The sequence below is a fragment of the Anopheles arabiensis genome, chromosome 3 (genome assembly GCF_016920715.1).
Source record: "Anopheles arabiensis isolate DONGOLA chromosome 3, AaraD3, whole genome shotgun sequence".
NCBI classification, from domain to species: Eukaryota; Metazoa; Arthropoda; class Insecta; order Diptera; family Culicidae; genus Anopheles; species Anopheles arabiensis.
The window spans coordinates 44,567,596-44,583,373 of NC_053518.1; the positions used below are offsets into that span (position 1 = coordinate 44,567,596).

Sequence of the window (15,778 nt, forward strand, 5' to 3'; positions counted from 1 at the left end):
GGCAAGCATTGGGGCGTGCTGGAATTAGGGGCCTGCAACGTTGAAGCATTAATCCGGCACCAACTGGAGCGTACGAATTTATTGAACGCGCATGGAAGCAACTTTTTTGCCCACTTATTTTGTTATGCTTCTTTGAGCCCACATTTTTTGAACGGTATAAAATGTTTCCTTTCTGCTTTGCCTCTGTGGTATCGAGAGGTAAATGAGATCGTTAGCGTGTAGTTTGGGAAAATCTGCTCATTCTGCTTACGGAATGGGTGGATTATGGCAGCAGTTTGGTGGTAAGCCCTGTTTTACTTGCAGTTTTTGACATGAATTATATCGAACAAAAGGTTGCTTTTTGTATGCAACATTCTTCATTAATATAGCTACAGTACAATAGCGGTCAGTGGTCAAACATTTCGATTGGGTTGGTAGGTTAATGCTAGTAAGAAACCATTCTACCTACTTTGAAATACATTAATTCGTTCGAACAAATCAATTGCCTGTACATTCAGCTACTGTGCGACTGGCGATGAACGCAATGTAATTAAAATCGATCATTAGTCAAAATTTAAATTGCAACGCCATCGCTTCCCCCTATATATCGCCCACCGTACGGCGATTCGCATAATTTGAGTTTCGATTTTAATTGTTTTGTTTCAGATCACAACTAAACCAAACCGACCAAACGGTAACGCTATCGAGTATCGAGCGTTTTGAACACCGGCACGGCACGTAGGAGAATATGAAAATTTTGTGGCAGCAAATCACATATCCCATTACAAATCCCTCGTCTCATTTTGCATCCTATTATGCCGGTTAATAGGATTACATATATGCATTGGGCCCAGCGTATTCCATGACCACCGCCCACCGTTTAGCGGCCGTATCAATTGCGCTGTAATCAAATGCAGTAAATACATCCCCGATATGCCCGAGGGCCGTACGCTTTTGCATCACAAATTTATTATCCCGGCAATACATATCGCCCGCATACCCGACGCGAACGCTATGCTGGCAGTGAAGGGAACGAAAGGGAGAAAATCGTATGCCAGCCCCTGCCCTGGCACCAGCCGGGCTCTCTCGCAGCCCCTGAGACGGTAACGAGGATGTACAGATTCACACGATGACGTCGGGTGTTTCGGTTTACGCGGCGCTTACACTTGCAATCGCTGGAAAGCCTTATTTAATTACATATTAATTACAACAGGCGGAGCGCTGGGCTAGACTCTACGCAGCAGTTAGGCAGCAAATCAGATTGCTTCGGTTCGCTCGTCTTCGCTGTGCTTTGCTGCAATCGTTCGCTTTTGATGTTGCCGGTGGTTGCACAGTAGCCTAGTTTCTCACCATTGCTGTATGGGCCACCAAGGCCTTGATCACGACGATAATGAATAATGTATTAGCTGTAAAATCTTACTAATCATCACGATACACAACACCGCAAGTACACTTCCGTGCACTCCGACAGCACGCTGCACTGACTCACTGCATTAACAGCCACAGTAGCCTCCCGCTCCCGGTGCTTGTCGCAACGAGTATAAATTAATGATCTTACCACCGTTCACTCAAACACTTCACGAACTCTTTTGCCAACGGTATGAGACTTTCGACGCCTGGTGGAGACGCCCGGTACCGTGCACCTTTGGCGAGCTAATGCATTTGCTCTTTTGGCTAATTCGCTTCGGTGCAGTACAGGCCAGCTTGCTCTTGCACTGAACGGTGGTGTACGGCACGATAAATCACCAATGCACCAGTGATGGTGACCCTCGTCCGAGTAGCGTAAGAACATCAATAAATCTAATGAACTGTGCCTGGCTGTCGTCGTTGTCGTCAGTTAGAGGTCACTCAGATGCATTGCTTGCTTGTACTGGGCAGTAGAATGGAAGCAGCATCGATTGTCAGGCAGGCTCTAGCTAATCGAAGGGTGACATCATTTTTCAACACTGCTAGGTCACTTGTGGAAACCTTTCGTCGCCTTTAGCCACCGTACTCGAAATAGAGCATCTAAAATATTCGATCATGCTCGATGCAGACTTATTTTTGAACAATTTGAAATGATTCCGATGGGATAAATGTTGAGATTTTTTTAAGAGATTGCATTTGCAGATCAAAAGTCTTTTTCACCGAAACTGGCGCAATCAGGACAAAAATGTAGACCCACTATGGCTGGTTCTGCATTAGGAATGTCAGAAGCAAATCCATACAATCTCCATTTATCTTATTCAATTCGATTCCATCGCTCACCGGTCTAAACCCAGAGAGCGTGACACAATTTCCTCATTTCAAATCAGTTGGTCTTATTCAACTTTTTCCATTCATTTTCTTTTTTTCCATGCACAACATATGCGGACTGACCATATTCGAACACCGGTGAAACTGGAACTCAACTGCATTGCTGGCATTATCATCACCATCATCGTGGTGGGAATTCTTGGAAATAATAATCATCGCTGATCGGCACCTTCTACCGGATGGAATCTTCGACATCTTTCCACAGAGCCACCTATTGAACAGCCATCTGTGACGGGAGTGCAGGCGAGGTATCGGCCAGGCGATATTCTACGAGCCAACTGCACCTCGCATAATTCGAAACCAGCAGCAAATTTGACGTGGACGATTAATGATGTACCGGTAAGATTTATTGTCTTTTCAGAGGAAATGTTGGGAGTAAAATAAATAAAGCGAATTGCTCCGCCTTGTTAACCTGGCATGGTTCGAATCCTGCATACTGCATACCGCTACCTTCAGGCGAGGTAAAACCATGTTCTGTTCGTTGTCGGTGCTGTATACATTTTCGGTACCGTTTGGCTCATTGCCAATGAATGATGGTGCTCGTGTCGATGGATTTGACTTGCAGTAAACGAACGAATTTATTGATGGAAACGACAAAGCACGCACCCACATCTATTACGCGGAAGTGATACGCGTGGAGCGCGGTGAAAAACTGTGTTTACCAATAAGAGTAAGAGAACGCGTGCCTGCACTTAGTGGTGCTGTTCCATAGCGAGCTGCTGGGCTATTGATAATCGTTGAATGGCACGTTCCGACATCGCATGAGGAAAGCATGTTCCTTTTTTTTTGAGCGTGTTTTTTTGCTTATTTTTACTGGTGGGTTTTACAAGACAAGCATACGCATGTCGGGCTATAAAGCAAACTCGGAATGAAATTAGATTTCCGGCTTTGACAAACGAATAAAATGAAAGATACGAAAGCGTGGCGACGGGTAATTTGAGCTGACGAAGTACGCAACGAGGATTGCGGTATACGGGAAATGTTTCATTTTTCTCCTCCAGTGAATGGTCCCACGAGATTTTTCCTGGTAAGCACAACAAAATGGGAATAAAAAAAAACCACCCGCTCAACCAATGGAATGTAAAGTTTGCTCGCAAACCCATCAACGATCACTAGGTTAGCGGAACATTTTTGTTCGTTAAATGTATGTACACGTTTGATTTGGAAGTCCCGAGTGGAGGGGAAGCTTCAGAGGAGAAGGAGCTACAGCGGTAGCGTGACAGAATGGAGATGAATGAAAATCGAATTTCCCTTTCGAGCGTTGCCGTACCGTATTGGTGCAACCGAAGCAACGAGCTGAAAATGTCGCTGTGGCCACAGGATTTTTGAGAGCTCTCTCTCTGGTAGCAAACCAAACAGGATTTAAAAACCTATTTAGGGCATAATTGAATTTACACTTCTCAATCAAAGATAATTTCACGCAAGACTGCGGCTGAGCATAGATACGAGCTTCAAGGCGTTTGGATAGGTTAGGCTAGCAACACGATAACGAAAAACTAAACGTTGAATTGTGGAGAGCTTGAATTGATAACTTCCCTAGGAAGGAATGGAATTAAAAACATAAAAGAAAATGAATTTTTGTAAAGCTTACAATTTAATTGCATTGGGTGTTTCAATGTGCAGCGATGGAAAAGGGAGGGTTTTGGTGGTATGATTTTGGAATGATGCAGTACATTTATTTATTCATTTATATACCTTAATCTGGATGATTTTTAACAATAAAAAAACATAATTCATTTCGGTTTTATTATAACCTAACACACAACATGATATATACAACCCTCTTACAATCTACTTAATACAAATCGATTTAATGACTGCCCCAACTCCTGTTCTTCTACCTGCGGGAGACTACCACATCAAAGAAAATATAATTGATCACACAATGGCAAAATGGTGCCTTATATTTTCCCCCTCCCCCATGTTTGATGTATATTCAAGCTTCTTTCAATTAGACTTTCAAGTGGTACTTTAATTTCAAGCTCTTCAAGTAATTTCACAGAATTTGCTCTCAGTATTTTGCCTATTGCAACGTTAGATTTTATATTGCAAAGTTTTCTCCTCTTTGATCTACTGACGGATGTGTTGCTCCGTTGCAGTAAGCAATGGAATGTGCTTAATTTGTGTAGTTCAGCTAACTGTAACTATGACTATTTGATAGCAGGTTTTTATTTATAGTTAATACGATGTCTGGAGCGATGAATGAAATGATTATTCGTTTGTATTGTACGTGTACTAGCTGTTGAGGTTGGAACATTTGCTGCTGGGAGAATTCCGATTTATTTTTTGCATTATAGTAAACATACATTTATGCGTGTATTAAATGTATTGTATCATGCTTCCCTGATTTACAATACTCTGGAGTTACATGAATTCGAATTATGCCAAGGTACATTTAAGAGAACAGATAGTAGAAAAGCGAACGGCACTGCTGCTGCATCTCAATCCTGGCCCAATTGAATCGTGGACACCGGAACAGCACGTGTTCTACGTCTTCCACAGCGTTCTCGCACGCAAGGTAGTTGGGTTAGCCAGCCAGAATGCCTTTCTCTACGAAGTAGCTCCGCAAGAACCCGTGTTCCGTGAGTAGCTGATTGAGGACGATATCTACTTCCTCGTATATTTGAAGGACATTACGTCATTTGAAATGGGTTAACCAATAGTTTCCACGTACATAGCAAATAGAACAGATTTCTAGAACAGCGCGTTTTAGTATGTTATTTGAAATTATCGGAAAAATGAGTCATATTAACGAAAGAGTTGATGGTTTTTTAGTCACAAAACATAAAATCAAGTAGGTGAGGTTATGAGTACCAAGTTCACCAAGTTCTAATCAATACGTTGCAAACGTAGTGTCTTTTACAGTACAATCATGAAATAGCACTCGTTCTTATTATTGTCTACTGCAAAACCTGTGTTTAATCTATATTTTAATGTTAAATATGAATCCGCAAAGCCCAACAAGTGTTTAAAAAGTACATTTTCAATCTGGCTGCATTTTAATTAATTTTGACAGTTCGTATGTCTACTCGGTACAATTTGCTCCAACAATTGTGCAAATAAATTGCATTATTGCTGAATGTTTGAAAGACAAAATAATCACATTTAAGATACTTATAAATAATAATTAAGTGTATAAAAGTACTAAAATCAATATAATATAATCATTAATCAACTATATTTTGCCAGTAAAACGTAATATTCGACATAAGCGTAAATCCGAGTTACGCGAAAGTCTCTGGAACGCATTATTCGTGTAACCAAGGGAAAGATTGTAGTCTATTTCTTTTATATGCTTGTTTATGAGTAATGATTTTAGTTTTGCATCAGGTATTGTAAAGTTTCTTCTTCTTCTATTTTGTGAGAGGGGTTATATCCTCCTATGTTCGTTCGTTGAGGACTTTAGACAAATACTTAGGACACATTAGTCGAAGCTATCCTCAGTTATTTAAAGGATTTACTTAATGAAAAAACAGGCCAACATATGTGACTGTAGAGAGTCGAAGTCTATAAACAAAGAGAGAGAGAGAGAGAGAGAAAGTAAGCCTCTGAATAAGGGTATTCAAACAAAAATAAAGTATTCAAACAACGAACGGTTGTTTGAATACCCTTATTCAGAGGCTTACTTTCTGTCTCTCTCTCTCTCTTTGTTTATAGACTTCGACTCTCTACAGTCACATATGTTGGCCTGTTTTTTCATTAAGTAAATCCTTTAAATAACTGAGGATAGCTTCGACTAATGTGTCCTAAGTATTTGTTGCTTATTTATAAAACTGAACCAACAAACCATCAATTTAGTTCATGCATGTGTTTGCTACAATAACTTTCGATTAATAGCGGTATAACGAGAAATAATAACTGCCATCAGCAACTTTATGTTTAAATCATATAAGTAATTTCGTTTAATTAATCCTGGTTATGCGATAGTTGAGAGCTACATGATGTACCATTATTTAATATAACTTAATTTCATACGTTTATAGCGCACACAACAGAAGAAATGAAATGAAATTAGTTTGGAAGAAAAAATAAAAAAGCCTTAAAATGTCATTAGGGGTAAACTTCAGGATCAATTGATGGTCCACAAGAGATTGATCCGGTGAATGGCGCTTGAAACAGACATAGAGCATAATCGTAATTGCAATTAATACGAAATAATACAGTCCATCATTTGATCTTTATGATTAAATGTAACAAATGTAATGAAACGCGGTAAAGACTAGATAATAAATCATATCATGGGTTATATTCCATCCTTAATGCATATGCACCGATCTGCTTACCCGCCAACTTTCACGCATCTGCCAGTTGGGTTGGAATTATTCCCAAACTTTTCCCGTTATCTACCGGCAAAACTAATCAAAATTTCGTTTTGTTTCATATAAATCATCCTTTACACTGCCTCACCTTCTCTCGCCTTATATTCACAGATTCCGGCACAGTACGTGAAGCTGTACCGACCTATAAGGGATACGTTCACTGGACTGGAGACTTCCATTGCCGGTGTCAACTTTATGGTGGCGCACGATCATTTCGTAAAGGGAAAGCTGAAGGTAATTATTCACCCGACCAAAATTTGCATCTACCATCTGCTTTTTCTAGCTATTGTCATCCTTCATCACTCACCCGGAAGTTTGAGTACCTTCTTGTCATTTCGGCCATTGTCCTTTATCTAACGCTGTCCAACTCTTCTTCATCTTTTAATCAAGTCACCACCCTGGTCTGATCTAATCAAAAACCGCACAATTTATTCTTGTCGATGCGTGTTATTCTTTACACCATTCCTGCTATTGCGGAACTAGTACTGTAAGCATGCTGTTACCATGTTCTCAGAGGGTGTCCATATTTCGCACACAGACATACTTGAACAACATTTGCCCGGGATTGTGAGCGCAGTATAGAACAAGAACACAAAATTCTGCTACCGCACACGGTGAATACAAATAGCTAAATTTATTCCATAGCAATCGGACCGGAGTTTGGAAAGTCCTCAACCCGACAGTTCATGCGCCTGTGTGTTGCGTGCTTGGAAAAACTTTTCCCATCTCAATGCAAAATAATTTGGATCCTCCAAACCCCCCTCTCCTTTGTTAGCGGACCACGCAACTTCGAAATGCATTCAGTCTGATGATTGGAAGGCATCCAGAAGCAGTTCAATGATTTCCATTAGATGCTGCGAGTTATGTGTAATGCTTTCTGCAGAACATAAAACACCGGTCGATGGTACATTGTGTGAGCTTGTTGGTTTTTTTTGTGTTATAATTGTCTTATGTTGAAGCTCCGGTAACTTTAATTGCGAATAGGTCAACTGGGGGACAATTGTATGGTATAAAGTGGGAAAGTATTGTATTCAGTACGATAGCGACACCGTTGTAGCGCAGCAGATTAACGAAACACAAAACGAACAAAGCAACGGGATTACTGATCATGGATATCCTTTACTTTTAATGCCCGACTGTCCTATCGAAGTAAAAAATCTCAACTACCTCGATTTATTTCTCCTTTGGCTATGACTGGCTGTCCTGGAAATGTGTTCAATGACTCACGGATGAGATGAAGAGAATCGCTTTCAAGCGGTCAAGAGGAAAAGTTTAATTAATTAATTATAAATTTTCAAAGCCACACCTGACAAAAGAAACAGAAAAGCGGAAGATACGAGAACAAAACAATAAGCAAGGTATAATGGGACGAAAAACAGAAAACATCGCTTTACAATTTTAAACACCACAAAGTGATGGATTTTTTAGCAAAACAGTCCGCCAGTTGCTAACTAATAGAAAAAAGTGACGAATTTTTTGTGACGAACTCCTAGAGAAAAGAAATTGATTTTCATTGTTGATCTTTTTGTCTTCTCAAATCAATGAAAACGACAGCAAAGCTTAACCGTCAGCTTAACTTGGACAACGATTTAGAAATATTTTACCCCACCAAAGCACTTTTCGGAAAACTGCTCTCGTCAAATTTTACTCCAACAGAACAAGCAGGAATGTTCGAAACTAATTTACCACTAATTTCAACAAACGCTTTTACAAGAGCTAGCCAAACAATACATGATATTAATTAAAAGTTAAATTGATTTTAACGAGACGTGCTAGTTCTGGCACTGGCTTGGTTGGCCATATTCAATGAGCTTTTTTGTTGGTGTTTTTAGTCTAGGATCAGCTCGATTCACGTCATATTTCACACAATTGTTTGTGTTGGTCGAGGAGTTTCGCTTTTTGTGATGATGCCGTATTTATTTTCTATGAAAGGCAGATTATTTTTTGCGTACCGTACCATTTTATTTATACCCGAACAAAAATCACGAAAAAGTTAACAAACGATCATGGCAATCCCAAGGAAAATCTATTTAACCAAATGAAAGCATCAATAAGAATCCGTTCATTGCATAGTCGTTTCTAGCGTTTGTTATGTTAGCTATGCTCATTCATTTACGCTATCGTACCTTTTCTCTTTTCTCTCCTGCTTTAGTTGAAATGCTCTGCCTCTATACACCAGCTATATCATGAGACCATCGAACAGCTCGTGCCGGAAGATCGGCCGCGGATATTGGCAACAGGCGTATCGGCGAGCGGGCACAGCATCAGCCTCTACCAAGGCACGGTACACGAGTCCGAACAGACGGATCAGAGCGACGCCTATCTCACCGTGAACGGCTACAAAGGTAAGCGGTATTAACCTTCGTGGTTTAAGATAATTTGTACAAGTTAGAATGAGCAGCTTTCCATGATGCACTTTGAATTGCTATAACCTGTTGAACGAGAAATGCAGCCCTTTGCGGAGATTCAAAACGATCAAGCAAAGTTGTTAATAAAAACATGACTCTATTAAAAGGTATTCAAATTTCAAAATCTGTATCATCTAACCACCTTCTTCTTTTTGGCTCAACAACCGTTGTCGGTCAATGCCTGCTGCCTCTGTACCACTTATGTGGGGTTGGCTTTCAGTGACTAATTGATTTCCCCCCATAGCAGGATAATCAGTCCTACGTATGGCGGCACGGTCCTTTTAAGGCTTGAACCCATACCGGGCATGTTGTACAAGTACGAGTTGACGACTGTACCATGAGACCGGCACTTACCACCTTAGTTTAAGGCAAATAATTGAGCAAAATTTAAAACACCAAGCTTGACAGCTAGTTTTTCTTTTGCAATTCTACCATCGGATCATTTTAAACCATTTTAAATTATAACGTATTTCTACGGCTTCAAATTTGATATTTATACGGACGCATTCAAGAATTGTGTTATGATATTTCTCTATAGTAATAGGTTTTTTTAATCCAGCCAATGAAGTAACCAGCAGTCTAGCAAACTATATCAGTATTATTATTCGTTTCTGAACATTACTTTTCCATCATGAACAGTTTCTGTGTATTTTTCAAGAATTTGTGTCGATAACCAGAGCAGCAATTACAGCGCATACTCCGTACAGTGCAGATGCAAACGCTGCAAGATGAGTAGCATCAAGAGAGATATGGGCAAACAGTAAGATGATATTGCTGTTGAACCACATATGAAGTAATTTCACTACTTCTTGCCACTTAAAACCGAGCGGCAAAACCGTTCCCAGAGGCATCCTTATCCAATGGCGTCTCTGGGCCATCCCGTGCTTGAACAGAAGCCACGATTCGTACATGGATAGCTTCATATCTGGTCGGGAATAAATTCCATCCCAGTTCACTCCAGCATTCCTATACTGCCACCATCAGCTTTTCTACCACCAGTACGGCTATAAGCCAGCTTTTGCCTACGCCAGCCGTATGTGACAACATTTTCCACATCAAGAACTTGCGAAATGAGAAAAGCTACAACCGTCGGACGTGAAGGTATAAATCATCGCGCAAAATAGATTCCCTTGTCGCACTGGCCGCCGTAAGTCTGGGCTGTGCGCGCGTTCTGCATGCATTGGAAACATTTTACACACCGAAGGAAGATGAGGGTGCCGACAAAGACAATGCAGCTCGATTTGTGAAGCAACTTCTAAACAGCAGCAGCAGCAGCAGCATCTCCTGCCGGTGGCACAACATTCAGCATTTTCGAGTTTACTTCCACCCAACGAGATAGCAAGAAAATATGCAGAAAACCTTCCACCTCCCGGCCGTACCGAAAGTGGCCAAAACGGCACAAGATTGAGGTTATTGTGCGATGGTGTGGACGTGTGAAAAATGGGCACGATAATTCATATGCCGCTTTTGGGGCTGGTTGTTGATATTTTCGGGCTGCTGGTAGGTGTCTTTTGCTAGTCCCTGTCTTTAGAGATGTGGTTAACCCTTGGATGATAATGAAAGTATTAGAATTGGGGAGCAATATGCAATATAACTTTAATTATTTAGTTGTTCCTTAAGTCTTTGTAGAGCTTAACAACACGAACAACGAAATGTGAGAGTGAAAAAGAAACAATTTTAATTCACATTAATAAGCCTCATGATGTAGAAGGGGTTTAGATTGCTATACTTTTGGATTGGAACAAATTATTATTGTTGCTATCGTATATAAAACCATAAATCAATATTTAAAAATTTCTTAAATCTGATTTATCATATTTTATATCGTTGGAACGAGTTGAAAACAATAGTTCTTTCTACAAGTCACCTAAGACAGCGATCTGACAATCCATGCAACTAAGACTCTGTTCAATTTCTGTCTGTTCCATGTCTTACAGAACTGTCCCTACGTAATCCTACAGTTTTAAACGGAAAATAAATTAGTTGCATTGTTTAAATGAATATATAATTACAGCGAGAGCATTCAACAAATAATTTGCTAGTGTTTTAAAAAATAATTTTGTTATTAAACATTCAAAACTATTTAGAATTTAATTATGACAAACGTCCATGGCAAAACATTCAATGTTCTAATGCGTATAATACAATGCATTATAGCTTGAATCTATATATTTTGCACATTCATTGTCGAAGCAATATCCAATTTTATGCAGAAAAACAGACGTAAACTATGTGCTCTAAAGCGTTTGGCAGATAGGACGCACACAGTACAAGTATAAGTAGAAAACATCACAAACAAAATCAAACTGACATGTCCTAGACAATGTATGTCTTATTTGTTCAGAAATGTCTGACAGTGCGCCTATACCCCACCATTCTAACTCTACACGTTTGTTCTAGTCTAATGTCCCGTTCGAGTTGACAGAACGCTGCCTAAGATGCAAATAGAATACCAAAGGGGCCATGTATAATCAAACGTTGCATTCCTCCGTTGCGTCTGCCTGTTGTTGTCTATTGTGTTTTCTCTACTTCCTTCAACTTGGACAAATGCTTGTAGAAACAGAACAAAGATAAGCGATAGAAATATTTTAGTAATACACGTGAGACAACGTACTCTGTGAACGTTGCACGTATCTGTGTTATATTATTTATTGTTTTTGAAACCTTCTTTCAAATCTTTGTATGCTTCGGTTACTGCCAAACTATTATTTAAACGTAAGGAAACCCGGAAACGTTTTCAAGCGTTTTCAACATCGTAGGAATTCATATCCCTTTGGGGCAAAACACCACCGAACGCGAGGTATGAGCTGCATTACGCTAGCAAACGTTAAGTATCCTCAGGGTTTTGCATTTAATTCCATCGCGAGCCAGTACGAGCAAGCTCAGGACACCTCGAACGAGCTGGCCGCTTGTTGCTAGTATCTTCCATGTGCCATGTGCACGGTATCCTTAGTCAGTCAGCTCACCCGCGCCAAGCGAACCAATGGTAGCTGCCGGGCACATTTGCACATAACTCAAAACACTAACGCTTCCCAGTTTGTCAATTTGCAGATTTCATTCCACACCTTGCCTTTCCGATACATACTCACCGAGTGCTCGTAAATTGTACCATGTATGGTGTCGTGTGCTCTATGAAAGTGTTCCAACGCTCGTACCGGCTACTGCCCAGACCTGAGCCCGTTGTTCCTTGGGGCTTCTTTTTCGCTCGTTTTTGGAGTGCATGAACTTCTCGAAAGGTACTGCTTCGAGGGTTTTATGGAAAATTTATACTTTCCTCATATTTGCTGGCAAGCGGGCTGACTGTTTTATCATATTTTTCACTGGCGCGTCCACTGCCAGCAACATACAAGCAAAAGCTTGGTTACTTCCCGTGCACTTGAGTGTGTATGTTTTCTCTCTGCTCTCTGGCAGCACATCCCAAGGGTGTTAATTCGAACCCGGCTACCAGACGAGTTGAAGATGACAGAAATGTTTTATGAAGGAAAAACAACCTCTGTCCATTGTGGGGTAAAAAGCATGAAAAAAATGAAGAAAAAAATGGGAACCGAAAGCAAACATTGTCGGGTGACAGTGTTGCGAAAAGTCATGCTGCACTTTCTGACATCCTCTGGCGGTCAAATGAAAATGACTTGCTGCACTCATTTGACTACCGGGATCGCTTCCGACGAGTTTCGGGTGCTGGGCTGGCTTGTTGGTAGGGATTGGCCGGACAGACGTTTGTTCAAATAGAGCTGTCGGTAGCACTTTACATCGCTACCAATCATGCTGCTGCTCAGTCCTAGGTGGACTAGGAAAGGGCTACACTAACCAGCTTCCTGGCCGGTTCGTCCGGATTGTCGTATGTCATTACAAGAATTTCAAACCCGTATATCTTGAATGTTGTTTTACCCGTTGTTGCCCACACCGTACCCTTGGCGACGCTTACGCGCTTCTGATTGTCCAACGGTGTAAGAAAATAGGTTTTCCATTTCTTCAACCACAGTACCGTGTGCACACTGACCGTAATGCATACAACTTTGATGTAGTACCACGCTTCTGGCCAGGGCGTACTGGAACGGGATAAGTTGCAACGATCCGAAGCAGAAGGTTGGGAAGGAGCGACAGAAGTTTTGAAAACATTTGCTACAACGATTTGTGTGAAATATACACTTATGGGACACTATGGAAATAAGCTCGTGTATCAGCATGTGAGCTGTTATAAATCGATGTGCATGTAGGTGCAGTGTAACAGAGTACGAGGAGATGTCTTCGAAGGGTAGATTTCCTGTATCATTTTTCCTTGTCGTGGGAGTTGAGAAGAGAAACAAAACAGGCGGTGCCAGTTTGATGAAAGTAAAAACATTTTAAAATGTACTGGCTGTTGACGATGTGGCTTATTATGGTGGGTGATGTGTTCTACCGTATGTTATATGATATTTTCCATGTTCATGACGTACCATACTTCATGGTATGGTGCTTTTACCCTGGTGCTTTTACCCTGATGCATTTCAACATTATCTTTACTGTTTTAAGTTTTTCCTATCTTGAGGGCGGACAAACAAGATTGATTTTTTAAAGACACTATAAATATGACTTTGTAAATTGCAAAATAACGATCATAATTTGAATCTCGTTCATAACAGTTTGTTAAAGTTTTAGGGGAAAAGTTTTGAACGAAATTACTCAGAAATTGTTTTATTTAAAAAAAACCCAAATAACTAGTTTTATTTCAGTTGCACTATAATCTTCGATTTTCCAACTACCTTCCAACATCATTTGCTACATAATTGCATACAAACGAAGCGATTACCATGCATCCACTTTCATACCCAGCACACAAAGTTGCATAATGCACTCGTTCCCCAACGTAGTGCAACGTTTTCCATATTCTAACGATCTAATTTTCCGTTCCACACTTTCAGCGGACAAATCATCCCCGCTCGCATCGTCATCCGGCAGTTTGCAGATCGATTCCTACGTTAAGGTGTGTTGGGTAACGTTCTACATCTGCATCATCTGTACCGTGATGGTATACTCGATACGCTATCTGATGGTCACCTGACCCCAACAGAGGGAGGCCAAGAGCGGTGCTGGATCGGCCAATGTCTCCATGGCAGAAGGTACGGCACTCGAGCTGGATACGCTTCCGAGCAGTTATCCTGTTCCACCGCCCCCGTCTGCAGCCACCATTTCTTCGCCGGCCCTCGTCAACCTGGACAGCTGCGTCCTGTTCGTTCCAAGGTGATGCAACACGTTGCGAACCAGTGTGCCGATGACTGTGTGCATACCTTTGTTTCGTACTTCCGCCCCAAGGCAATCGTTCAACCGACCGGCCAGTCGGTTTGGTGAAAATCACAAATCTCAAAAACAAGCTTAAAAATTGGGTTACTGTAAATGTGTTTTCCGGTACACAGGAACGGCATAAAATTGCTACATCGACGCAAATACGAATAGCAAAACATTATTGCTATCATGAAGTTCGTAGTAAATGATCCAACTAAACATGGAGGTTTAGTTTATTCCAGCGTACAAACATCTACTTTTATAGCATGAATGGGACAGCTGCCATGACAAAGGTGGCGGGTTGATGAATTGATCAGAAGGTTTTGTCAATATGGGGGAAGTGATGTGTCTAGGTGATAACAATACAACAGTTGCATCATTGGTACTGAACAAATCTTTACGTTACCTTCTCTTTAGGTACAATTTGTAAAAAGTTTTAACTAAATGTACATAAAACGCTACTATCTTGCTTGTCCCAACTCCTGTCGTTTCCCTTCCTTTTCCCCCTTCCCCACCTTTTGCGACACAGTCAAATGAATTTTAATGTATCGTTATACAGCGTAAGCTATGGTGTAAAATTTAGTCCATCGAATGATAGCAACGGTTAAGATATAGCACGTACAATGAAGCGAACAGACCGAAACCTGTGACGCGTTGAGTAAACATAGGCAAACAAAACAGGTTTAACTAGCTAAATATAAGATACTACGATCTGTAAATATGCATACACCCAAGCAAGAATGTAGAATACCTACCGACAAGCAAATGGAACGTAAATGGCCGTACTCAAATACAAACAAGCAGAATACAATGCATCCTTTAACCGTACCAAGTAAATGTATGCTTACCTTGCGTTTCATATCGGGTAGATCACCCTCACACAAAGGGGTTTTCAGTTACTGGGCTTGAATTACCTGTAATAGATAAACATGTATCAATTTGTTGTTCACTACCAAACAGAAAAGAAACAAATAAACTGACAGATGGAAATAAACTACTTCTACTTTGTGTAAGCTAAACCGCGTTTTCTATTCATATCACGTCAACCCTTGATTGTATATATCATTTAATAGGAACTTAAACTTCTTCACTCAATCTTCAATGTTGCTATTGTGATGGATTGTTAGTGCAGTAGTGAATCAATTTACTTCACTTATTAATAATAGGCAACAGTTTTTGCGCCCTAAACTCTGTTGAATAGCTTTTCTTCGGAAGATTATGTTGCTGAGCGACCGAGCATTCACATTATTAGCTGTCGCGAAACAGTTTAATACTGCGATAGTTACTATCTCTCGATCTCTCGCCTATATAGACTTTCCAGACTTGTTTCGTTCCACGCAGACAGATAGTTAGTCCTTGCTACGAGGGGACAATCCATATGTGGCTTGAACTTATGGTGGGTATGTTGTTAAGTCGTTCGAATTAGAGACTGTACCACGGGACCGTCCATACTGAAAAAGAAAATAAATCGAAAGTCATACATGCTGAACATACAGTTTGTATGGTATGGCCCAT

The 15,778-nt window shown here is 40.6% G+C and overlaps 1 protein-coding gene across 8 annotated transcripts in view; it reads left to right on the forward strand.

Annotated features, from left to right (window-relative positions):
* The window catches only part of LOC120902307, an 87,827-nt gene extending 72,567 nt beyond the window's left edge, over nucleotides 1-15,260 (forward strand). For all 8 annotated transcript variants that reach the window (XM_040310964.1, XM_040310963.1, XM_040310965.1 and 5 more), the window contains 4 exons: nucleotides 2,480-2,613; nucleotides 6,705-6,827; nucleotides 8,746-8,938; nucleotides 13,903-15,260. In XM_040310964.1, coding sequence (XP_040166898.1) covers nucleotides 2,480-2,613; nucleotides 6,705-6,827; nucleotides 8,746-8,938; nucleotides 13,903-14,042 — 590 coding nt within the window. In that variant the 3' untranslated portion in view covers nucleotides 14,043-15,260. The remainder of the gene's footprint in view (nucleotides 1-2,479; nucleotides 2,614-6,704; nucleotides 6,828-8,745; nucleotides 8,939-13,902) is intronic.
* The last annotated feature ends 518 nt before the right edge of the window (nucleotides 15,261-15,778 follow it).